Raw genomic sequence first — 27,351 nt, forward strand, 5'->3', positions numbered from 1 at the left:
AGTGTCACAATTCTTTGCATGTCGAAAGAGATCTGCTATATTTATTTAAAATTGTTTGTCTTTGGGATCTCGTTCTGGTTGAATTAAGCATCAATTTTCCCAGCATCCCGTCTTATGAAATTTCTGAACAATTAAAATTAATTAACAGTTAGAAACTTATATTACATACATTTTCTAAATTAATAATTTGGCTTGATTCGTCATCTTATCAAACATAAGCTAGGTTCATTTAACGTGTGGCTAATTTCATTTTTACTTCCCAAGCACAAGCTACGGAAGTATTGTATAGAGGACGGGAAAATAGGTCTCGTGTTTCCGTTTATCTGTCGTCTCTATCAATTTTTATTAGATTAGTAATTTCCGAAACTACTGGACCGATTGTATTTAAATTTTATATGTAGCTATAGATGGTAAAACACTAACCAAAATTTGTCTGATCATCCCCACCACCAATGGAATGACGTCAACTCCAAAATTTACAATAGGAAATGTTATTTAAATAAATCCATACACCGCCATGGTACGACGGCTATGGGTTCTAGTAGGTACGGCGATGATGACTCATTGTCGGTGACGCCGGCCGGCTACATTTTGCTGCGTAAATCTTTTTTAAAATGTGCAAATCAATGTGTTTCTGTAATTGCGATTCCATGTTTATTCTATTTTTATTTCGTTAATAATAATTGCAATCAAAATTACAACGTGAGTTAAATGATAAGAATGAGTGTCTTTTTTCCATGCACGAAAATAGCATTACCTTTAACAATATGTGCGATATGACGACGTACAATGCCAGTTAAAAATGTTCTTAATTGTTTAAAATGTAGTTCATTTTGATGAAAAATTGGACATACCAGAGCTTATCATTTTTAATTTTACTTTGTTTATTTTTTTGGATAAGATTTAATTATTATATTATATTAATACAAAAGTACACGACCAAAGCCTAAGCTTATGTGGTCGTGTGCAAGTTATAAAGAGCTATAAAACTTTAACAAAAGAAAAAAAAAAGAATGAAATAATGAAAAATAAAGAAATAAAAGTTATAGAACATCAATCCTATTCTTAAATGAGCTGAGAGATGGAGCTTCAACGGTGTATTGTCTGTGGAGTGTCCTGTAGGTTTCTTTCTTGAGTTTGAATCTGTGTCTTCTTAATCGGGCATCGGTATTTAAGGAAAATAGATGAGACAGTTCAACGGTGAACTGATTGTGTAGAACGCGAAAGCACAAGATTAGATCACCCGTATGTCTCCTATCTTCAAAGGTTGTTATTTTTGACATTCTGAGGTGTGTTTCGTACGGTGGGCGTGTTCTACCGTAGGGGATGCGAGTAGCACAGCGCTGCACACACTCCAACATGTTACGGTCTCGTACATATTCCACACTCCATACAGGGACACCATATTCTAGAATGGACTCACTTAAAGGGTGTAAAGCTTAGTAAAGGTATCAGGAGAAGGATGAGTGAAAATCTTCGAGAGGAGGAATAAAGTGGATTTTGCTTTTTTGAAAATAGAGGTAATATGGGAGAACCCTGATAAGTCGGATGTTATCTTGATACCAAGGTCTACGTAGGAAGACACTGGTTTGAGGACAATTCCATCAAGATGGTATGCACACATTGGATTGTTTGATCCCAAGTGAAGTACCACACATTTGTCAGCGTTAATAGGCATTTGCCATACTGCACTCCAATAAGACAGACGATTGATGTTGGTTTGAAGGGTCTGATGGGCATGAGTCGGATTGCCATAGAATTTCAAGTCGTCAGCATATAAGGAGGATTTAGTCGTGAGAAGTGATGAGAGATCAGAGACAAATATCAGGAATAGGATGGGACCCAGTACTGATCCCTGTGGAACCCCACTTACAGCTGATTTAGTAGAAGATAACGTATTTCCTACTTTCACTTGGAAAGATCTGTTCTTTTTAGATAGCTAGAAAGCCAGAGGTGAAGATCGTCATTAATCCCAAAGCGCTTAAGTTTGATAAGAAGTCTTTCAATAGAAAATGAGATATACCATCGATTTCGGAGGCCGATGATGACTTTAGAGTGAGGAGATGATGTTTGACAGTGTTCTTTTCGAATATTATATTTGTAAGATGTTCGTTAATATCCAGCGAAGAGAGCTGTGGAAAATTACTTGTGTCCTCCAAAGTGTAAACTGATTCAAATTTCTATGCAAAAAATTCCGAGATTTCAGTGTAGTCGTCACACAAGTTATCATTACTTGATTTTATAACTGGAACAGGAACGTGCGTTGTAGAAGAGTTTCTTACATATCTGTAAAACTGCTTTTTGTTGGCGTTCTGGGCCATACAAGGTGACTGCGAAATACATGCAAAAAAAAAATGGGGAATAGCTCACAATATGATTATGTCACTGGGTAAAATTCACGGTCCTAAGTAGTAGCAGTGTCTAGAAAAAATTATTTGAAATTCAATGTAAATTGTTGTACGCGCCGCTGGACTGTTTTGTGACCTACATAATTACTACAATGAATGGAACAGAGCGAGTCGGTTAAAGAACCAAAAAAGTTACTTTATCAGGCACTTTTTTAATCGCAACGTGAAAAACACGAAAAGGGCTAGTTAGCATCGAGCGGTCGGTGAAATCGGTTTATGGTGCAGTTTTCCCATGCAGATTGTGTCGATATGGTAATGGGTGCATCAGTGGTACAGCATCTCCGAGATCATGGTACCTTCAACCTCAAACTCACGATCGTGGCCGTGATAGGACAGAAAGAAGAAGTTGGATTTTCACAGCTTGTAGTGCATCCTACATTAAAAGAATACGGCCACATCCATACCATGTTGACAAAGTGCACGGTTTGGAGTCCACTGATTGTTCACGTTGTGTAACTCACTTTTTGTCCGATGGAACTCCACGTAGTCGTCAACAAGTACGATTTCAAGAGACGGTTTTCGATAAATGTGTATCAGTTGGATGAAACAGTTCGTTTGTGGAAATCAACAGTGTCCAGAAATTATCGAAGAGCTTCAACAAGTGAAAGTGACACCCGCTACTCCGGTGTTTTTTTACCTATCAACAAACCTCTTGCGACGCTCTGACGCCTGTATTGCTAGTCAAGGACAACATTTTCAACATTTCTTGTAAAAAGGTAGTAGCATTCTAAGTTGCTCTTATTTCTGTTCCAATAAACAACGTAAAATCGTTGTGACAAGGACCAAACATCCGTCAGAATCAAAATTACCAAAAAACTTTCACACTGACCTTTAACGATGAATGAGTAAATGAATGAACGAATGATAAGCAGCAAAAAGTCGGTTTTACTTTTAATTGAAACTGAAAGTGTTTAGGTCGTTTTTATTCGAACGTTTTTCCAACTCTGTTTACAAGGTGGCTCAGTGCCTTCGTATCGAGGGTGGTTCATGGGGGTTTTGCCCCATTCGATTTTTAATTTCTTTTTTCTATATTTCGGCTCTACTAGGGTGGGGGATGCCGTGGTTAAAATATTTGCACTTATTTCGCAGTCACCCTGTGTTTTGTTCATAAGTTGCCTTATCTTGTCTTATTAACCTTGACATGCTATTTGAATAAGTTCAAAAACAGATGTAATCGGTTTGAAGTCGGGTTCTCTTAAATTTTTTCCACAGCCTATTTTTTGCCTCAACATTAGTGACGTGGAGTTTTTGATTCAGGGTTTCTTCGGATTCCAGCGATGATATGTCAAGTATGAATATTTGGAGATATAATTCTGAATGATACTGGAAAAAATCGTCCATTGAGAATCAATCGAATGGTTAGCTAAGACTTGTTCCCAGTCAACAGACGCCAGTTCTTGATCTAGGTTGGAATAATTGATAACTTTTTTAAGCTTGAGAATTGTGTCACTTTTATGGATAGTTTGTATGAAAGTTCCGATGACAGCATGATCGGAATTGCCAATTGGAGGTAGGATTTCGTGTTCAGTTAACAGCTGGGAAGAGTTAGTAAGAAGTGGGTCCAAAGTGGAAGGAGTCTGATTAAGATTGAACCTAGTGTGCTTCGTTATCAATTGTTCTAAACTGGAGTTGTTTAAAAACTGAATAAAGTTTCTGGATTTAGAACTAGCCGGGATAGCGTCACTGGCCCAATCGATATCTGAGTAATTAAAGTCACCAGAAATAATTAGATTGGAATTATTGGGACTCATTTGAAAAAGTTTATCAAATAATAAATTGTCGTTCTCTTCCGGGCTGTAATGAGGTGTAAGTATATAAACACACCAGAGAAAATTGGATGTGACTGGACGAAAACTTGAGGTGTAACAAGTCAAAAGATCAACAAACACAGCTCTCATGCAAGTTATGAGCTTTATTCATGATGCATTAAATGGTAGAGAAAATGTCGTTGCATTTTTCTATGACTTAAGTCGTGCCTTTGACACTATTAACCATGAACTACTTTTGCAGAAATTATATGGAATTGGCGTAAGAGGAGTTGCTAACGATTGGATAAGGTCCTATCTCCAAGACCGCACTCAGAGTGTTGTTATTCAAAACTACTCTTCCGAAAGATTTGTATCGCTGGGCGTACTGCTGGGGTCGCTGTTAGGTTCTGTCTTGTTTATTATTTTTGTTAACGATTTGTTTCAAATATGTGGGTCTTACGGAAAAGTAGTTTCTTATGCAGATGATACTAACATCTTAGTGTCATGTAAAAACATATGTAATAGAGCGTGGTAATTTAGCAACTGAGACATTAAAGAGGTATTGTGCTATAAATGGACTAAAATTAAATTCGAAGAAGACCTACTACATGCACTTTATACCTAAAAATGTTACTTTAGACCACAACCTTCTTTCCGTTTGGGAGAATATTAGATATTGTCTTTAGATAAAACTAAATTTTTAGGAATCACTATTGATTCTAAACTCAAGTGGAATACACACATAGATACAGTTTGTGAAGAGATCAGCAAAGCATGTCACCTGCTTAGAAGTTTAAAAAATTATGTCTCAATACATGTGTTGCTTAAAGTTTACATTGCTGTTGTACAGTCAAGGCTGTCCTACGGAATTTTGTATTGGGGATCTTCCTCCTCATGGGATAAATTATTTAGAATGCAGAAACGTGTATTGAGAATCATGTTTAATCTGCGCCCAATGGAGTCATGTAACCCATTTTTTTGTGGGTTTAGAATCTTAACAGTACCAGCACTTTACATTTTATCTGTGCTTATGAATGTAAAGGAAAACATAGTAAGGTATCAGAGAGTTGAAGAGGTGCAAGATTATAATTTAAGAGATAATAATAGCTTACGATTGCCATTCTCAAGATTAGAAATAGGTAAACAACATCCAGATTATATGGGAATTTTATGTTGCAATAAAATTAGGAAAATTATAGTAAATTGTGATAGGTTAAGCGTAGGTTTATTTAAGAGTAAGGTTAAGATGCACTAAACCTAAATGCCTATTATAATATTGAGGAATTTTTTAATTCATAAACTTTATGTTGACGTGGCCGATGTACACCTTTTGTATCTGTGCTAAATAAACCATTATTATTAAACCATTATTATAATGTCACCAATGTGGCAAAGTTGCGATATTATTGAGAACTTTATAAATTTGGACTTTTTGATATAAATACAGACACCACCTCCGATTCTATTCATCCGATCGCATCTGTAGATGGAATAGCCAGGTAGTGATACGCCTGAGTCCGGAATGTCATCTCTAAGACAAGTTTCTGAAATAAGGATGCAAGAAGGATCAAAGTTTTGACAACGCAAAGTGAGATCACAAAATTTGGATGTTAAGGAACAGATATTAGTGTAGCAAATAGAAAATTCCGTAAATATTAGATTTAAGCTTGGTTTTTTGGAGAGTTAGTAGTTATGATTTGTGGGATTCCTCGAATGTACTTGATTGTCAGACCGGTTTCGTCAGCTTCAATACGTCGTTTCAGTTCATCTCTCACTTTGTTGAGATAAGCCATTTGTGCTGGAGTTTTGTCGTCGGTAATTCGTGCATTCTTGAGGATTGGAGCAGTATTTGAGGATTTATCTTTTAGAATTTTAGGAGCATTCAGAACACTACTGAAAACTACCTTAACAGCTCGAGGTTTGCCATTGTTTTATGCAGAAGACCCCAATCTGATAGTGTCAAGGGGTATAATGCCGGCTTGTATTACGTTCAAAATCGTTGTAACCTGCGTTTTGTCATGATCAGGGTCTGCTGATTCGGGTACTCCCCGTATAATGATATTATGCGCGCGGATCAGTCTTTCGGAAACCTTCTTCAATGCGAGCATTTTCAATAGCCGGTGACGGATTTGAGGCAATAGTGTTCAGCTGGGATTCTGAGGCTAAAAGCTTTGTTGACAATTCAGCAATTAGACCTTTTAAATCAGAAATTTCATCTAATTTGTTGGAGCATTTATTGCAGTATACTCTTATGTTACGTGAACGTTGTTTCGTCAACCGATCATCAGGTTTCAGACCAGCGCATTGCGGATGTAATGACAGTTTACACCCATCACAATGATTTGGTGCAATTTGCGCACACAGTAATGATGGAAACGAAAGAACTTGGTGACACCTTCGAAAAGAAGACAAATTTTGTTCTGGAGTGCCAACTCACCCCAAAGGATATACTGGTGAGATCCACCCCAGTAGTATAAAAATTTTGTATTAAATATCAGTATTTCACCAATTACGACTAGAAATAGCCACTTGCACTTGCACTCTTTACAGTACGACGAATATAGTTCATTACTCATATTATTATTTCCTAATCAAGCAAAACGTATAAATATTCGTATATTTATACATTTTTCTACATATTTTATCAACGAAAGACCACCTTATATCCAACATTACAAGCATAGAGATTTTATGTTGTCGGTAGCTCGTTTTATTTATTGCGGCCACGTTGTATTTCACCCGAAGTACCGTAAATACACTTGATTTTTCTTGAAAACCAAACACTGTTTCATAGATAATCCACCTTTTCCTGATTTTTCTTCTATAAGTTTTTGTCAAACAATGCTTCTATCAGTTTCCCGATTTAAGAAACGTATCAAACTATATCTAATTGGGTATTCCTTGTCTGCTTTCGGTTTTTCTATTAGGATTAAGATTAGTGACCTGACCTGACCTTACCTTACCTAACCTTTTTTTCTCAACATAGGAGAAACCCTCATAGAGTCCCGGAGCTTAGGTTCTATCACCTCGGGAAGTGCCTGACTTTTAGCGGCTAAAGTCCCTCCGTGGCTGCTGGTATCGACTAAGAACCGCTTTTTTAGCATTACTTCTAGTCACCAATGCTTCTTCCGGCTGCTGACTTCTTTATTCATCTGCTTCATTTTGTCTTCTTCTTTGTCTTTTTTTCTTCATTAATTCTCATCATCTTTCTTACTATCTTCTTTATTGTGTTCCAGTTTTCCTCACTTTCTAACATTGTACTTTTCGTGTTTTTTGTATATCAATTTGGATAGTGCAGTGTAATACTATGTACAGTACTGTATACCCAAATTTTCAAGAAAATAGAGTAAATCGTTCTTGCTGAACAATCTTTCCTACTTTCCTCCTTTTGTGGTTCTTTTATCGTTTCATTTCTGGTTGGCACCTCATGTTTCGTGTTATCTACACTATAGTTAGAACAGAAGAATGCTTCGATGTCCGTTATCTAAATCCTTTACCAGAACGCTTCGTATCATCAATGGTTTATATTGTAAGTCCTTGGGTCCAATAGTGCCCAATTTCCCCACGTTTACGAAAATACCAACTCTCTGTAAGTCTGCATTCTGGCGATATCTCCACATGTTTAACATGCGCATCACTGTATACTTTCACTTAAACTGCTCCCCCTGAAAATATGTGAATCCTCGAATCTTTGAACACCTAACTTCTGGAATCCCTATTAAAATCTTATATAATAGTCCAGAAGCTACAAGGTTATATATCCATCATAAAATTATCCCATTGTGTTGAAGTTAAGTTGTTTACAATAGAAAAGGTTTTGGGGTAGTAAATAACGTGTCCACTGCAACTCGACCGGCTGTTGTCGTTTCGTTCAGGGGCGGCTCTCACTAAATATCTAAATCTACCACTCCGTTAATCGGCTACCTGCAGCCGCAGAGGGTTCCGAAATAACCAGTCACTTTAAAAGCCGACCCTGTTAAATGTGAGCAAGAAATATTTAGAACACGATTTATTGCCAACCGGTAAGCTTAGTGCGAACCATACAAAGGAGGTATTTATTTGCGGTAAACTACTTTTATGATGATCATATAACCTTATAGCTTTTGGACTACTTTACCTTATTTCTTCCATCACTTCCTTTCTTACTCGTTATGTTTTTCCGGTACTTCGAGCGGTTCTTCAACCAAGAACATGATTTGGTGGGGCAACTGGTGCTCTAGCTGAGGTTAGACGCACGCTCTGAATGTTCGAAGTGACTAATAGAATTGACTGAACTGAAGTGAATGATAAGATCTAATTTCGTTTTGTATTTATAGGGGTTTTTGAGCGTGAGAACAGCCTAAAGAAACGACGAGCGAGAATAGTGCATAAAAGAGCATTTTCCATCATTTTGTCGCGTCAGGCCACCAGAATATTGAAAAATGGTCAGGGTAGTCGACTTCCCAGTAAACAGTTGTGATATTGACGTGAGAGGTACGTACTCACAAAAGAACAATGAGTACATCGCGTGATTATGTCTTAACGATATACCTGGAACGTAAGCTATACCTATACATCACAATGGAGTACCCATGCTATGTAACCAGCACGTAATGTTGACTACATTTACTAGATATCTCATTATTATGTCGCAGCAATATAGCTTACATATAAGCGTTTAAACATCACACTGTGGTACTCCTGTTATGTAACTAACACCTAATGTTAACTGCATTCACTGGATATGTCATTATTGTGTCGCAGCGATATAATTGGCAGGTAAGCCTTGTAACATCACAATGGAGTACTACGGTTATGTAACCAATAAGTAATGTTAACTGTAGTTACTAGATTTTTATTAGTTAATTATATAAAGTGCTTTTCAGTTCATTTTACAAAATGGCATGTCAAATCGAAAATTAACGTTTCTGACAGGGCAACACCAAAAAAACATTTAAAAACATATATACATATCGAGTATTATATAGCTCTATTTTATATTTATTATTTATGTTTGTGTTGCAAATAAATAGTATATTCATAAACAAAAGATGCTGAGTATTAAAAAAAGACATTTCTTCCCTCTCTTAAATCTTGCACAAGCGAGATGACGCCAATAGTGAGTTGCTCTTATTTTTTTTTTCATCTTATATTTCTATGTAATTATGTTTATTTATAATTTTATTTTTATACGTGCATAACGACCTGCGCTTTATAAAACAGAACAAGAGACTTAATGCATATAGTTTATGATCAGAATTAAAAAATGTCCCATCTAACAGGTAACACGAATTAAGACTAGTAATGAGACATTATTTTTTAACCTCTGCCTATGCGTCACTGCCAAAAGGAACAATTATACATATACAGAATTCTGAAATATGCTCGAAAAATAAAATGATATATTTCATCATTTTATGAATTCTAATGCAAAATATGTTGATCGGCAACAAAAGCAACACAAAGAAAAAAATCGAAGTTAAAAAACTAATCTATTTCAAGGTCAGCGATATCGTTCTATAATAAAAATTAATTAAATAATTTCTTGATTTTGATCGTAAGGGAAGTAAATAATAATTTAAATACGAAACAATAATTGATCATCGAGTTTTGTGTTTTGACTTCGTACTCAGTTATAGGTATATCTGTTTAACATTAAATTTTCAAAAGTTTAGATTTTTCCAATGTAATCTTGGGTTCTAAAATAAACTGGTAATGTATAATGGATAATTATAATTGAGTATTTTCACTTCATTTCATATCCAATATGTAGCTAACTGAAAACTGATAATAAAGCAGCAGATATGACGAAATAGTGTAGTCGGTAATAGAGTGTATGTATAATACCAATACATCGGGTATGTTTCTGTTTTTGTCTTCGTTCGACACCACTGTATTTACAGTATTTACGCAGGTATACGCTTCCGCCCCTAAAATCCCACGTACGGCATCCTTTGCTCACGTAAATACAGTGTCTGGAATGAAGACAGAAATAGAAACATATCAGATGTGGCGATTCACATATAGTTTTAGAACCCCTTATCAAAATTAAAAAAAAAACACTATGGTATTATTTGAAATTTATTGTTAAAGATTATGTGGTCAGTTAGATGTGGGTCGTCGTATTCTTTAAAAAGTGGCCTTCGTCAGTGAGTTCGTAATGCTTAATTAATAATTAATATTCAGAGCGAAAAATACAACGGCTTTATTAGAAATACACCCAAGACAAGTTTTTTTCATTGTAATAATTTCTAAGAATTATTTCTGTAAACTTGTTCACTTGTAATGTTATTTTGTAAGTACCTGCTTGGCAAATTATAAATAGAACATCTGGGGTAATATAGGGAAGACCCAACGAGACAAAGAAAGTCATACAAATTCTTTGTCCATTGTCCCTGAAACGGGACAAGGTTTTGAAGAGTTCATTCGTCGAATTTTGATTTTATAAAGACAATTATAAAGCGATGATGGGTACCAAAAAAATTAGAGAGTGGTTAATTTTTAATTTTATTAAATTTATTTCATCTAATGAAAAAATAACGCTCAACTTCTGCATTTACTATCCACCAGATGTTTGGGAGATGCAGTCCGATGATCCTTTTTTTCAGTATTTATGTTTATTGCACTTCACACTCACAATGAAGCTTTAGAATTCCGTTTGGCCATTTGGTTCACAACCACCGAACCTTTCTCGTGGATCCGTAACTCACTTCATTTTTAATGCAGTTTGTGAAAATTTCTGTCATTCAGTGTGTGTTGTATTTATACTAGGTAAGTTAATATAATTCTAATGAAGTAATCGTTTTAATTTTTACGTGCTTCTATTGTTTTTGATAACTGTACGTAAATAACAAAAACAGCGCTTTGCCATAAAATGTTGCAAAGGTATGTTACTGCAATTTTTTATAAACTAGGTGCTAATGAACATAATTTTACTCTATATGTGCGAAACAAAAGAAATTCTAAAGGAAACGAGTGAACAAATCTCCAACATGAAAACGTCATCAAATCTGACAAATCAAAAAGAAAACAGTAATAGAAGATATGCCGCCAGACCACAGCTAAACAAATTTTGAGGAATTAGAAGATTATCTTTGCCTACTACAACAAGCAGGTTTCTTTGTAAGTTAAAAAAATACAATAAATTTATATGTACTTACATATAACATAATATTTGATATTATATACAGGTAGATGCCTGCAATACTATAACACTTTTTAGGAACCTACTAAACATGACACATTTCGTTTAACACGTTACATACATAGTGGGTTGCAGAAAAGTCTTATAGTGAAGCACCCTGTATTTTATACATACGCGGTGACTTCCAAATAGATTCGGAGAAAAAATCCTTTAATTGTCACACGGATTCAAAGTAATTAAATTGCTGCTCAAGTTTCAAGAAACAAATACGAACATCTAGTTAAATGTCAATGATGCGGCAATGATTTATTCAGTTTCCATTGTGACTATATTTTTTCTTTGTTTTGCTGTGTATTGCTTAGATGAAAACAAATAATGGCACTGAATGGGGTGTAGATCTTGATATTTTTTCCCTGAATTAGGACTAGATAAAAGAAATTATTTAAAATTTTCTCTACTTCGTGATGTTGTGGTTTTATTTTTCGAACTTATTTCACAGTCATTCGGTATAAACACATAAAAATATACACTTTTTCTTATTTTAGGAACTGCTATTGTCCCAGATAGGTGGTAATGGGAAAAAGAACAATGTGGGGCGTGTATTAAAAAATATATTTTTCACCGATTGCTGTAGCTTGTTCGTTCAGTAGGAAAATTCCAGAATGGCTGGGACAAAAACAATGAATATCATGAAAGGTATTATTTTGCAATAAATATAATTATTACAGTTTTTATTTTTGAAGAAATTACAATGAAGACCCATTCCGCAATAGAAAAAGAAGTAGAACAACCCTGCTCAGAGTGGCTACGACATTCTAGTCAACGCCTGAAGAAAGAAAAAACGACAGTTTATAGTTTCTGTGTCTTTTTTTAAGTGTAAATTATATTGTTTTATATTCGAATTAGGAAATCATATATATATTTATTTATTTATATTATGAATTTATATTAATTTTTGTATTTTATTACTTATTACATATTATATTTTTTCAAACATTGAATAAAATAATAATTTACTGTAAGCTCTAAATTTTACTCTCCATATCCATATCCCTAAATGATACATATAAATGGTAACTAGACTTTTTGAAATGCTTATTCATATCGCATAGAGCATGTTAATAAAATATACTGAGAGTCATACGTTTACGATGTTGCGATATATACGTAACGTCTATGTCCATTTAATACGTTATATTGGCGTTTAAAATAAAACGTAACAGATACATCAAAATATAGAGAATCTAGCGACATACTAACACAACGTTATGATGATGTACCAGCGAGCACGTCTCTAGTCTGAAACAATGTGAATGTGACCAGTATGTTAGAAACATGGGTCACTGTTGATTACATTACATAGCACAAGGAAAGCAAATGTACGCAGTTTGGGGTGTAACAGCTAACAAGATCGTAGATAGAGTTAAGTGACATTAACATCGCTACGACGTAACTGTGTTTACTGGGTTTGAACAAAAGTGTTGCATTTGATCTCTGAGGCCTCTATGAATCTGTACAAGGTTGTATATTAATTGCAACTGGAGTGATTTAATTGACCCGTCAGATGGACAGTAGACGCTTCCCATGTTTGGTGACAGAAGTCATTTATTTATGAAATTCGGAGAAGAAAATCTTAGACAAAGGGATATACCTTACCTGACGCCACGGGGATATACTTTTTATCAATTCCTTTATTCACGCCTTATCGGTAGCATCCTATTCTGTTTGCGATATTTTCTTTTTTCTTGACTTGATCGTTTCTCCTTTCGTATATGTATCCTTTGGCGTTCTTCTGCCAGCAGGTATATCGGAATCATGCCCGCAATTACCATCGGACCATCATACGAAGCTGTTTATTTGGCGAACGATTTTTGTCAATTATTGTGCACACAATTCCCGAATTATTCGTGCGCACTTAACAACGAGTCCAATTATTCTTTATTTAATTTTCTGCTCTGGATGTCAGTATTGTGTTCGAAAAACTATTAATGGGAGTAAGTGCAGGACCCTTGAATATGCACAAGATGGAAATTTCGCTTAGAGAACAAGCAGAAAATTTGCAATTCAGGAATCTACTCCTAGAAAAAGAACGAAACTTCAGCATAAAGTCGATGTGGGGTGTCGTCTTGGAGAACACTGAATATTTAATAAACAGGAAGAGGCTGCGTTTGTTAATTACGTTTCACAAGTGGGTAAATATTGCCGTGGTCTCACAAACACTGAGTCGCACAAATTAGCTGTTCATTACGCACATAACTTAAATGAAGTTTTAAAACAGAAACAGGATTTGCGAACAAAAATTTCTATCAATTATTTTTAAACTCAAATTCAAATTTAAACATATAGTAATGTTAGAACCAGCACGGTTTATGTGTGCTACGTTGAAAACAACTAGGACAAAATTTCAAGTAAATAGATTGTGAAATATGACGTGATGTTTTTTAAAAAATGTGAAATTTTAAGAAAAATTCGCCTTTATGACAAATTGTACAATGTATATACATATTTGGAAATATGTATCAAGGAAATCGAAGCGATAATTTTACTTCTACTGTACCTTTTTATGTCCTTAAAATATGCAATAATCGACTGATCAAACTACTTAGACAGTAGATAAAACCATGGACTTACAAAATACTAGAACCAAAGATAAGACTGGATATAACTGGATCAGCTACTTTGTGTGCTTTTATCAAATAATAAGATATCGTTCATTAATTTGGGCCTAACCAATTTTTCACCACACTAAAACATTTACGTTTGATCATTTACATGACAAAGAAAGACCTTTAGTACCAGATTTCGATAATCTGAAAATAGAAGTTAATCGGAAAGTTCGTAGGTAAGATATGTAAAATATGAAGCGATTTCTTTGAAATGATAAAGAAAAATATGTAACAACAACAAATAAGTCATATGTATATATTTGCTGTCAGGTGATCTCGTCTGTCGCCAGGGAAGATAAAATATTTAAATACGTCAAAATGTTACCTATTATTTCAACAATTCCATTAGTAACAATGTTATAATATACGTGTGTCCCAGACGAAACCTTGAATATATTTTGAACATGATATTTGTGCATGATCACACGAAACAACTACATGGTGATTAAAAAAATAAAGTTCAAGTTGAAAATGAAATACAGTTTTGATATGAAATAAAATTATGACGATTTTTTGTACTAAAAGACGAAAAAACTATTTTTGTTTAATATTTGGCACCTTTAAAGTCTCGTATCTTGTTCCAGTTCACTATCACTCCTTTCTAGAAATCGCGTGTTTAAAAATTTTTGAAAATATTGTGATACATTTATAAACGCAAAATTGCATTCAATTTCATCAAATTGTGACTTTTATTACAGGAAAAAGAAGAAAATTTGCGGTCTTATTGACGTAAAATATTAACACTGTAATTCTATAAATTTTTGAACATATAGATTTCGAAATTTTTTCTTGCAAACGAAGCTCATTTAATACTGCATATTTTTAACACTAATTGTCAATTTAAATTTACTAAATTTGTAGGGGAAAAGGGGTGAAGGTAGCTTTCGCAGTCATATTTCAGGCGAAAAATCTATATATTGTTGTTAAAATTGTTTTTATCAATTTTTCTCATTTATATCAACGCGCTTTAGTTTTTAATTATTTTTGTTGCAGTCAATGGTGCCTTGTCATTATGAATCAGCGCCTTATTTTTTTTAAACTTTCTTGCTAAAATCAATGAGAAATTTCCCTTCCTAAAAATCGAAAAATAGGAAAGTAAAAAAAACAAAAATCAAGAAAAAAAAGGGACGGAAAATCCAAAAATTGAAAAATCGGAATGCCTAAAAATCGAGAAACGACAAATCTTGTGGAAAAATCCAAGTCAAGAACCCAAAAATCTAGAATTTGTAAATTGCGAAGTCGAAAAAAAGAAATGTTGAAAAATCCAAAAACCAAAATCGAAGAATTGAAAAATCTGAAATTCGAAAAAAGACATATCCAGAACCTTAAAGACAAAAATAGTTGAAACTTCAAACAACTCTTATCTCAAAGAGTTTTCAAAATTTTAATCAGTTTCATCTCTTTCGGTAGAAAAGGGTTTTTGACCATTGACTCATATACTTGAAATAATTCATATTACTAAATACTATAATTAAAAATTGAAAAAGCATTTATTATTATCAATCATTTTTTACAAATAACACTCACTGAAAATAATCAATTTATGTTGGACAAATAAACCCAGACCGTTTTTACCACAATATTATCAAAATTTTACTCCAAGTGTTTTTTAATTCATTTTTTCATTAATTTTAATGTATATCTCTCCAATAATAAACTTATTGATTATCAAACCACTTGAAACATAGAACTGCTTTCAAGTTCAAGTTTTACCTTCACGATATAAAAAGACAAAAGGCAATTAATGACATAGTATACCCACAGAATGTACACAAACCTGATACTATTGGTCTCTTTTGTTGCCCAAATTTGGGCAGCTCCAAATAAACAAAGTAAGTATTTAGTTGGTATTCACTTTTCAGTCTTTAAAAGTTGACCAAACATAGATGATGGTATGCACCCCCATCTTCCCGTCAATCCAATTGGCTCTCTTAAAGTAGACCCCGCGGAGGACACATCTGCGTACTGGAACGAAAATGCTCAGAAAACCGTTCAGGAAATCATCTCCAGACAACTGAATGAAAGTAAGACAAGTTTCCTCTTATTTACGTATCTTTTAATTCGTTAAATTTTCTAGACGTGGCGAAAAACGTTATTCTTTTTCTTGGGGACGGTATGTCAATACCTACAATTGCAGCCGCTAGGGTATACAACGGTGGTGAAGAAATTCAGTTAGCTTTTGACAAATTCCCATATATGGCATTGTCTATGGTAAATTATGCATATTTTTTGTCAGTTATTTGGTAAAATATTGCAGACTTATTCTGTCGATAAACAAGTACCTGATTCAGCAACCACTGCTACGGCTTATTTGGGCGGAGTTAAGGCTAACTATGGTACAATAGGTGTAGGACCAGAAGTACCACGTGAAGATTGTCTTGGTATGCTAAATGTATCCAACCATGTACTTTCCATAGGATATTACTCTCAACTACAAAATAAAAGAACTGGTTTGGTAACCACAGCAAGAGTTACTCATGCTTCTCCGGCAGGAGTTTACGCACACACCGCAGAAAGAGACTGGGAAGCAGACAGTGATGTCTTAGACAGTTTTAAAGACCCCACAGTCTGTACAGATATTGCTACTCAACTCGTCTATGGTGAAACTGGGAAAAACTTGAACGTGATTTTTGGCGGAGGACGAAATCGACTTTTACCAGAAGAGATAGAAGATGAAGAAGGACACGACGGAAAGCGAGTTGATGGTGTCAACTTAATTGAAAAGTGGTTAGAACAAGCAGACGACCGACAATACATTTGGAACCGAGACCAACTGCTGGCTTTGGACACATCTAACGTCAGTAGCATTCTGGGTTTGTTTGCTCACGCCCACATGGATTATAACTTAGACAGGGACACCACCATGGACCCCTCGCTAGCTGAAATGACCAAAGCCGCTATAGAAATTTTGAGTACAGGTGACAACGGGTACTTTTTGTTTGTAGAAGGTGCTAGAATAGACATGGCTCACCATGACGCTGAAGCCAGAGTTGCCCTCGACGAAACTATCGAATTTTCAAAAGCTGTTCAGGCAGCTGTTGATTTGACTGACGAAGCTGATACGTTGATTATTGTGACGGCAGATCATGCTCACACTTTGAGTTACAGTGGGTATGCTAGTAGAGGAAATGATATTTTAGAATTTGGGGGAAATGGCATTGATGGTAGGGTGTATACCACGATCAATTATGCTAACGGTCCTGGGTATAAAATGAGCGATGCTGATGGTTCAAGGCATGATATTAGTGAAGATGATTATGGTAGGTTTTTCAGGTTATGTACTGTGATTACTAAGATGGTGTTTCAGGTGATGACCATTATGCTTTTCCTTCGGTTGCACCACTAGATTCTGAAACACATGGGGGTGATGATGTAGCTGTTTATGCTCGAGGGCCATGGGCGCACCTTTTCACTGGAAATCTGGAACAAAATGTTATACCACACTTGATGTCTTATGCTTCCTGTGTGGGTACAGGTTATACAGCTTGTGATGCTGCTAATTAAATCCAAACACAGTTTGCTGTAAATAAATATAGCCTGTATAAATTTGCAATATACGGAAGTTGTGGAAAATTTTTATTTTCTTTATTAGACTTTTCGGTACCTCCTAAGACTAGGTCATTAACATTTTTACAAGTTGTTGAAAATTTCTCAACAAAACTCAGTATTAGAATTATTCAGAGTGAAGTGAAGAGAATTTGTATGAATTACGATGCACAAGCCAGACAATAAGCTGCGTCCAGAAGTCAATATCAATAAAATCTAGTAGTACTATTTTTGGACCTGGACAAAAGCTGTTCTGTATGTTAGAATATGTTTTGTTAAATTTAGGTACATTTACTCAAGTTATTTTATATCTGTTTTTTTTTGTTTTTTTTTTTGAAAGTTAACTTTTATTTACTATTGTGTTTATATTTAATTTTTATGTCCTTCTGGATCTTTTTGTTTCACTATTAATTGTATGTATTTATCTTAAGGGGTATCCGTTGAATAAAAATAAAATAAAATAAAAAGCGATGTCTTGTACTTTCTGGTTTTTAAGATTAATTTCATTTTGTTAACCGTTGCTGAATTTAAAGAAAATTTCTTTTGAGGCTTAAGAGGAATCGCTACGTTTGACTCTTATGGTGTTATATAACTTATCTACAAGTTTCACTATATTATATGTTTTAAATTTTGTTGAAATATTTGCATCACTTATTTTAAAAAATCTATATTTTCCTTATTTATGGAAATTTTGGAACGCGGTTTTCACCACTATTTTCAGCTTGCAAAAAAGTTGAAAACCTTGTTCCGAAATTTCCTTAAATAATAGAAATATCGATTTTTAAAAATGCATAATGCAAACATTTCACTAAAATTAAAAAATTGGTCTAAAGAGTTTAGACAGTACTTCCCTCGCTGTCGGAAACGTGACGACTGCATGTCTATTATGTTTTTTTTTTTCGCAGTAGATTTCAAAGCATTCGGTTTCGTAGTTCCTGAGTAAACCAATAAAATAAATTTACGCATTCATTATTTTTTTTAAGTCATCTGGTATATCCAAATTCAAAAAATATGAATGGAATGATAAATTACAAGTATAGACTCATCACATTTTGTACGTTTTAGATTGGATTTATTCAGCAAAATTTTGTGATGACGTTCTAATTTTTTTAGGGGGATGAGCAAATACATTTTGATCAAACACTTACCACGCTTATTTATGATAATTTTAAAACATCTTCAAGATTTCAAAGCATCCGGTTTTGTAGTTCCTGAGCAAATCAATAAAATAAATTTACGCAGTCATTAATTTTTTTGAGTCACCCTGTATATGCAAATCCAAAAAATATGAATGGAATGATATATCACAACTACAGACTCATCATATTTTGCACATTTTAGACAGGATTTATTCGGTAAACTTTTGAGCTGACGTCATCAAGTTTTTGGAGGGGATAACCAAATATATTTTGACTAAAGATTTATGATGATCTTTATAGCCTTAAAATATCTGCAACATTTCAAAACATTCGGGTTAGCAGATTCAAAATTAAATTGCAAAATGTTGTTTTACAATTTTGATTTTTTTTTTCTAAAAATCTGGACGTTTCGGGTAAAAACTCAATTCGGAGTCGTAAACTACATGTGTAGGACTAAGTTATTTTATACAATTTAAAACCCATTTACTGTGTACAATTTTGAAGTGACGTCATCGCATTAGTGGTGGGGATGATTAGATAAATTTGGGTTAGCGTTTAACCATCTACATGATATTCCTAATATAAGTACAAAATTTCACAACAATCGGTCCAGTACTTTCGGAGACTATCTATCTAATAAAAATCCGGGACGGCAGACAGACGGACAGACGGACAGACGTACAGACCGACGGAAATGGAAGAACTATTTCTTCGTCTTCTAGGGGTCATGAAAGATCGAGAAAACGTAAAAGTAGAAAGTCGGCCAACGAACTCGATTACAATACTTCCTTTGCTTACGCTCGGGAAGTAAAAAAGGTATGCTCACAAACAGTTTTTAACAAAATATTGTCCTAATTTTAAAAGTTTGCAACCATAAGACTATTAATAATGAAGATATTACAATCTGAAAATTCCATGCAGAAAACGTAGCTACTAAATAATCACTTGGTTGAAAAAACACGCTAGAAATATTTTGGTCACTTTTTACTAACGCAGAATATTACAATGATATTTACAATTAAAACATTGCAAATTTGAAGAAAAAATTTAACGTATCTTGCTTTCTGTAGATACTTGTTCATCTGGTGCTTTTTATTTATCAAGCGTTCGGGAAGTTTCGAGAAACGGAACGGTTACTGACATGTTTTCTGGATGTTTCATGACCCCTAGAGTATGAAAAAATAGGTTCCCCGTTTCCATCTGTCTGTCTGTCATCTGTCTAACAGATCTGTCTGTCGTCTGTCTCTCTTCTGTTTGTCGTCTGTATGTATTTTTGTTACACAGATAATTTCCGAAACTACTGTACCGATTATTGTCAAATTTTATGTGTATGTTATGAATATCGTGCAGTTGGTAAAACGCTTACCAAAACTTGTCTAATCATCGCTACTAACAAATTAATGACGGTCCCTAATCATTTTGAGAAGTTAAGGTTATCTAAATGTTTGGAATAAGATAGTCCTGTATTCGTGGTTTATGAATCCCCCTTAATTTTTATCACAATTACTTCACAAAAAAAAATATTTTTTGTTCAGTGTTTTTTTTCACTGTGAATTGTATTTATTATCCCATAGTTTTTACTTACATGGGTTACCTACCATAAAAGACCAAAATTTTGCAAAATCAAACTTTCTGATTTTTTGAAAAGACTGGATTTGTTCGATTATATGTACTTAAGGAACGAGTGAAGTTCTCTCTAAATAACCTTAGACCACTTGTTTTATTTAACTTTTGCTTGAACCGAGCAATATCTTGTAACCATGTTGTTAAAATGTAATCCAAGAGATGCGTTTAAGCTTATATCTTCCTAACTTAAAATGAGTCTAAAGTTGGCACTGTCTGTCATTATTTTTAATTTAATTATTTGTAGGATTGAAAGACAAAAAATAGCGACTGGTCTGTTTGTACTTTTTATTTTATTTATTTTTCATTCCAAATTTTTCGCAATCTATTACGAAACTTTTCCTGTGGCGGTTAAACAAAACAAACGACATGCGAATAGTACAACGATGACCTTTTAAAATAATTAAAAATACAGTGGTAGTTTAGAATACCGTTCTCAACTTACACCGTCACGCAATTAGTGTAAATGATGCTTTTCGCACACTAAAAGAAGAAAATGAAAATAGACGAATTTTAGCACAAAAACAGTACAACAAAACCAAAATCGAAACATCTTATAACAGAAGTAGACAATCTGATAAAAAATTTATCTGAAATTATATAGACACGATTTCCCTCGCCTCTGAAGCACAGTCGAACAAATACAGCTTCTTCAAAAAGGAGGTCCGCACTGTTACCGACAATATTAAACATATTGTTACGAAAGAAACCCATATACCGCCCCGGTACGACGCCTATGGGTTCTAGTATGTACGGCGATGATGACTCATTGTCGGTGACGCCGACCGGAGAAAAACCTGGAAGCGGAAGTCGCAATGGGCGATTCAGAAAGACCTCGACTGCGGAACTTCTAGAAGGGAAGTATGACTTTAAATAGAGGCCACCTTCGGGAATGATGATTCAGCCAATTCAGTCGAGTCGAGTCCTGTCAATGTTAAGAGAAGGCAGCCAAGTTGCGTCGGAATTATCTTGTACATTATCGTTGTCGTGTAAATTCGACTTACTAAGAAATAAATTGTTGAGTTGTACCCACCCCGATTTTTAATCACTGATCATCGTAACAATATTTAAAACATAACCAATGCGAAAAATTGTGTGCTCAACTTCTATTGTTTATCTATACATCGGAAGAATGCGACCAAACTGGTTAATTAAGTTACAATATAATGAAATCATTCTTATTTTATTATTATTAAAATGCAGACGAACGCAACATTACAGTACTCAATTTTTCGAAGAAATAGGGTAAATAATGGATTTCTTGATGTGGTAAAAAAAATCTAGGTAATAAAAAGAGTCACCGTTTAAAAAAAAAATCGGGAACAGTCCCTTCTATGGTACTGAGATTTTATTAGCATGGCACTTGTACTAGTATTAAAGGTGATAATTCGATTTGGATTTTTTTGCTTTTGTTATCTAGGGGAAAAATTCAAAGCAGACTCATACACCACAAGTATCGTAGTATATTATTGTATAACATTTAAATAATTTCAAAGTGGAAACTTTTGAGATGATGTTATCAAAATATTGGCGTGGATGATTAGCCAAATTTTGGTTAGCGTTTTACCATCTACACCCAAAATACATATAAAATTTAGCAACATTTGGCCCAGTAGTTTCGGAAATTATCTTTCTAATAAAAATCGACACAGACAGACAGACGACAGACAGACGGACTCTAGAAGTCATGAAACTTTAAGAAAACATGAAAATAGTCAGTCGTCCGATGAACTCGATTGCGATATTTTCTTAGCGACAGTTCGAATCTTGATGAAGTCATTCGACTATTCAGGCATTATTGTACATGGTTAATGATATTATAGCAGACATGGACGATGGTAAAGTCGTATGGGCAACGTTTCTGGATTTGAGCAAAGCTTTAATACGCGAAATCATGGCTTATTATTACAAAAACTATACTTCTACACAATTCTATCTAAAAAATCGTCATCACTGTGGCATAAAAATAATTCTCATGGGGTGGCACAGGGGTTAATTCTGTGACTCTTGTTATTCATTGTTTATATTAACGACTTACTAAAGGGAGTCGTAATAGTAATTATAATTAATTAGTGCAGTCGCTGATAGGAAAGCGTCAGTTTATCAGAGTTGGGTCCCCGATAAGTTAGTAATGAACTCCGGCGAATCATCGAACTTGTGTTTTTGGCTACAATCTGATAATACAACTGATGACTTGCTAAGTACAAAGTCGTTGGGTATAGTAAATGATAATCGTTTCATAGGGAAAGCTCACATCGATTATTTAGTTTCGAAAGTGGCTCCTGTTATATTTCAAATAAGAAAGTCATTATTTTATTGTGACTTAGAGACAGTGCCAGCAAAATTTACTATTCCTTTACAAATTTTAAAAAGTTCAACAAAGTACTCATTATATATATTTATAAGTGCCACACTTGGTAATCAGATTCTTCTGTTGATTAGAGATAAATCCTTAGTTGTTCTGAAGAGTAAAATTCGAAATATACAAAAAAAAAAAAATAATAATAAACACAGGTGCAAAAAGGGTACGCAGTTTAAGACTATATCCGGTATTTTCAATAAAAAGGGATATTGTAATAAAAACTTTCTGGTCTGAGTTTAGCATCAGGGGAATTTTTCTTGTTCAAGAATCGAGAACAGAATTTGTTTAAGTCCCATATAAATATATAAATAACTTTATCAGATATCGTAAGTATGCTCTTTCATTAAGTATACTTGAAAGCAGCCGATACGTTGAAATGTTTTTATCTTGTTTTTATTTAATAACATTTAATTTATAATTTTTAAGTGGATACAGCATAAACAAAATTTACGTACTTAGTAAAATTTCAAATCAATTAATTGTACTGAATAAGATCAGAAAGTGTAGCTTAAACGTGATAAGTATCGTAAATGTTTATTGCTAAATACTTATAAAACTTAACTTTGGTTAGCAACAGTCGCTAACTGATATCCCCAACTATATTGTCTCAGATATTGTTTATATTGTCTACTTCAAAGTAGGAGATATCAAATTAAAGCGAATACGTTTTGATTGTCATTTAAAACAAGTTATACAATTTTTGTTTTGTGATTATACTAAATTAAGTATCTAATAGTACCGGGTGACTATTGATAATTGAAGCAAATTTTTGGGTTGGCACTTCTAAATTGTTGGTGGCAGATTAGCAACTCAGTACACAGTTGTCAATGATGAGTCCGTCTAGAAACCAATGAGACGATAGTAACTACTGAATTGGTGCCAAAAATTTCAAATTGTGATCAGGTATGCCACCATAAAAGTTTGAAATGTTGCCAACTTGGATATTGACAGTTTCTCAAAATTGACTGCCTTCGTGAAGAGTCGCTCCACTGATTATGTATCAGAAAAGTTGAAGATATTTTCAAGGAAGCAAAACCAAGGAAACATAAAACTAATAATACTTCAAAACACATCGAGCAAGAATTTTCAACATTTTAAATGAAACTGGAGTAGTGGGTTACATTAAAATGTTTAGACAATAAAGGTATTTGCGACCAAATCATGTTAAAATTCAAAAGTTTTTTTTTGTGTTGTAATAACGACAAATGTTCTTGCAACACCTAGGAATCAAGACATTTGGGCAAAATCCTACAAAAATTGCAAAGAACCTGAAGATACTCGATGCTGACAGTACACGGGATATTTCCATTTCTCCAACAAGTGAATCAATCAACAAAACTACAACCTTAACAATTAGCGGAAACTCGAACTATACATTTTATATTAAAACGAATTAGTAGTAAAATAACTTACTGCTTTATTTTTTTCTTAACATAAAATTTTGACAAGAGATAAGGCTATACTTTAGTTGTACCCACACTGACCACTTTATGGTACAATAAATCGTGTATAATAAAAATCGCACCATAATGTGACGGATTATAAACTACTAATTAAGGTATTAACGGTGTATAAGGCACCTAACGCACCAGGCCGACAGTATTCTCCTGAGGGCGTCCCGCTTTTTATTTTCCCCTTAGATTAAAAATTTTTAATATGAAGTTTCAAAATAACTATGACTATAAAAAATTGTCATTATAGCCCATTTAACATACCTCGTTCCCAAATAATGATTAAGTGAAACATAAAATTTTAATGTATCAAAAGGCAATTATCAGACTACTTCACAACAAAATTTTTATCATATCAAGCCACTTGAAGGCGGAACAGTTTCAAGTTCAAGTTTTTACAGTATCGTCATATATAAAGACATGAAGCACCATTTTAGGACAGTAAATCAACATGTACACCAACTTGATATTATTAATCCTGGCCAGCGCCCATATTTGGGCAGCTCGTATTGAGCTCAGTCAGTATTTGGCATCTCCACATTTATTTTTAATTTTGATTTTTCAAAAACACAGGTGACCATGACATGCACCCTCACCTTCCCGCAGTGGCAAACCCTTCCGACGTAGATCCAGCAGAAGGTACATCTAGCTACTGGATAGACAACGCTCAAAAAACCGTCCAAGAAAAAGCTACTCGACCACTAAATCAAAGTAAGTCAGTCGCGTCGACTTTCACGTCTTCTAACCTCTTCTAATGTGACAGATACAGCGAAAAATGTGATTCTTTTTCTTGGGGATGGTATGTCGATACCCACAATTACAGCAGCTCGTGTCTACAATGGAGGCGAAGAAACTCAATTATCGTTTGAGAAATTCCCATACACTGCACTATCGAAGGTGAGTTAATTTTGTTAACTTTCAGTTTCTGGAAAGTAGAATTGTAGACTTATGCTGTCAATCGACAAGTGGCTGATTCTGCAAACACGGCTACTGCGTATTTGTGTGGAGTCAAAGCCAACTACGGTACCATTGGTGTTGGACCTGAAGTAACACGATACGACTGTCCGGCCATGACAAACACCACAAACTACGCCCACTCTATTGCCTACTATTCTCAGTTACAAGACAAAAAGACTGGTATTGTAACCACAGCTAGAGTTACTCATGCGTCTCCTGCAGGTGTGTATGCTCACACTTCTAATAGAGACTGGGAATCAGACAGTAATGTCCTGAATGACGACGAAGACCCAGAAGTTTGTGCAGACATAGCCACCCAGCTGCTTGAGGGTGACACTGGCAAGAACGTGAACGTGATTTTCGGAGGTGGAAGAGCAAAATTTTTGCCAAACGATGTGGAGGATGATGAAGGTCACAAAGGAGACCGAAGCGATGGGGTTGATTTGATTAAAAAATGGGTATCTGACAGAGATAGTGCCCAATATGTGTGGAACAGAGACCAGCTTCTGGCTTTGGGTGATGTACAGAACGTTCTGGGTTTGTTCGGGCATGACCATATGGACTACAACTTGGACAGAGATAACACCATGGATCCCTCGTTAGCTGAAATGACGGAAGCCGCTATTAAAATTCTAAGTACAGGGGAAAATGGCTATTTCTTGTTTGTTGAAGGTGCTAGGATAGATATGGCTCACCATGGTGCCGAAGCACGAGTTGCTCTAGACGAAACGGTTGAATTTGCTAAAGCTATTCAAGCAGCTGTAGATTTGACAGATGAAGCTGATACACTGATTGTAGTGACGTCTGATCATGCCCACACTATGAGCTACAGTGGTTATGCTAGTCGACACAATGACATTTTGGAGTTTGGTGGAACTGGTAGTGATGGTAGGGTTTATACTACATTAAATTATGCTAACGGTCCTGGTTATAAGTTGAATGATGCTGATGGATCCAGGCACGATATCACTCAAGATGATTACGGTACGTGGTATTGAAAAAAGTGTACATAAGGTTAGAATTTTTGTTTTAGAGGCAACACATTATCGGTTCCCGGCAGTCGCACCATTGGGTTCAGAAACACATGGTGGTGACGATGTTGCAGTTTTTGCTCGAGGGCCATATGCTCATCTGTTCTCTGGAACTATAGAGCAAAATGTTATTCCGCATTTGATGTCGTACGCTTCGTGTGTTGGCGAAGGTTACACAGCTTGCATGGATAATCAAAATAAACAAAAAGTACACAATTACATTTAGATATTGTAGATTGTATGATCGTTATTAAAGTTGATGATGCTGATAAAAGTCATTACAGTTTAGCTAGCTTGCTTATGCAATACCAGCTTGAACTATGAAAACAAAGGTGAAATATTTTAATTGTTGAGCGATCAAAATTGTAGGATATTTATAAATTATTTCAGTGCAAAAACAAGTTGTAAGTACTGCACTCGAACTCACTAAAAATCATCGATAAAATGATAATTTCAGTTTAGTAAGTGCCAAATTGTGCATATTGAGACAACAATCTTGAGTGATATTAGGGTTAAAAACATTTTTATGAGGCATTGTTCACATTTAAGATAGTTTATCTCATTGATGTCCTTTATGATTAAGTTCAAGCATTTTTTACGAAGAAAATAATAAGCAAAGATAAGAAATAAGAGCTTGTTAAAAATTAATTAAACACGAAAAATGTATCATTTATATCATTATCTTTGTTTCCTGATCTATGTCTCCTCCTTATCTCGTTCAACTTAATGTTTTTCAATTCTGTAACCACTTTAGCTTCCTCTGTCTACATTTTTCTTGATCTTCTTCTTCGTTTTCGGTCCATTAAACTAACTGGGTTTATTCTTCGAACTGAACTGTCTGGTTCTATTCTCATTACATGTTCCAGAGATCTTCTATTTCTAATCTTGTTTTTTTTTTCAATTTTTCTGAGAAATGTCATGTCAGATTTGTATAGAATCTTCTCTTTTTGACTCTTTGTTGTCGTTCAAGTTTCAACCCCAAAATTTTATAACCTTCAGTTTTAGTTCATGTTTTTGTGCTGTGGTACGTATTATTACTGTCTCGATCTCCTCTGTATATATGAATTTTTCCAGATTTTCACTAAATATTCTTAAGTTTTCGTTCATAGTTTTTGCTTCATCAAATTTCATTTTCTTTTATGCGGCTTCTGATGCTTGTACGTGATTACTGATTATAGTCGAATTCTTTTAAAGTATAGACATCAATACTCAAAGTTAACCATGTAATTCCTGATAGTTCATATTCTCGGTGCTTATCTGGTTTAAATATGTTTTCCATCAATCGCACTACTTTATA

The 27,351-nt window shown here is 34.5% G+C and overlaps 2 protein-coding genes across 2 annotated transcripts; both read left to right on the top strand.

The window, feature by feature from the left end:
• Nucleotides 1-15,677: 15,677 nt before the first annotated feature.
• On the top strand, nucleotides 15,678-17,518 carry LOC135132528 (alkaline phosphatase-like). The gene is made up of 5 exons (XM_064060651.1): nucleotides 15,678-15,777; nucleotides 15,832-15,969; nucleotides 16,023-16,156; nucleotides 16,203-17,205; nucleotides 17,253-17,518. Exons 1-5 carry the CDS (start codon nucleotides 15,711-15,713, stop codon nucleotides 17,447-17,449), a joined length of 1,539 nt encoding a protein of 512 aa, XP_063916721.1. The 5' UTR covers nucleotides 15,678-15,710; the 3' UTR covers nucleotides 17,450-17,518.
• A 6,966-nt stretch (nucleotides 17,519-24,484) lies between these two features.
• LOC135132290 (alkaline phosphatase-like) lies at nucleotides 24,485-26,328 on the top strand. Its single transcript, XM_064060328.1, has 5 exons — nucleotides 24,485-24,584; nucleotides 24,640-24,777; nucleotides 24,830-24,963; nucleotides 25,011-26,007; nucleotides 26,057-26,328. The coding sequence occupies exons 1-5, from the start codon at nucleotides 24,518-24,520 to the stop codon at nucleotides 26,278-26,280; spliced, it is 1,560 nt and encodes a 519-aa protein (XP_063916398.1). The 5' UTR covers nucleotides 24,485-24,517; the 3' UTR covers nucleotides 26,281-26,328.
• The last annotated feature ends 1,023 nt before the right edge of the window (nucleotides 26,329-27,351 follow it).

The sequence above is a fragment of the Zophobas morio genome, unplaced genomic scaffold (assembly GCF_036711695.1).
Source record: "Zophobas morio isolate AGI-343-1 ecotype UQ-CSIRO unplaced genomic scaffold, CSIRO_AGI_Zmor_V1 ptg000021l, whole genome shotgun sequence".
Taxonomy (NCBI): Eukaryota; Metazoa; Arthropoda; class Insecta; order Coleoptera; family Tenebrionidae; genus Zophobas; species Zophobas morio.

Bases quoted from the DNA above. Each gene is read 5' to 3' on its own strand.
- LOC135132290 (XM_064060328.1), top strand. From the start codon at position 24,518: ATGTACACCAACTTGATATTATTAATCCTGGCCAGCGCCCATATTTGG. The intron at 24,964-25,010 runs GTGAGTTAATTT...GTAGAATTGTAG, and splicing joins CATACACTGCACTATCGAAG to ACTTATGCTGTCAATCGACA. The intron at 26,008-26,056 runs GTACGTGGTATT...TTTTTGTTTTAG, and splicing joins TATCACTCAAGATGATTACG to AGGCAACACATTATCGGTTC.
- LOC135132528 (XM_064060651.1), top strand. From the start codon at position 15,711: ATGTACACAAACCTGATACTATTGGTCTCTTTTGTTGCCCAAATTTGG. The intron at 15,778-15,831 runs GTAAGTATTTAG...GACCAAACATAG, and splicing joins GGCAGCTCCAAATAAACAAA to ATGATGGTATGCACCCCCAT. The intron at 16,157-16,202 runs GTAAATTATGCA...AAAATATTGCAG, and splicing joins CATATATGGCATTGTCTATG to ACTTATTCTGTCGATAAACA.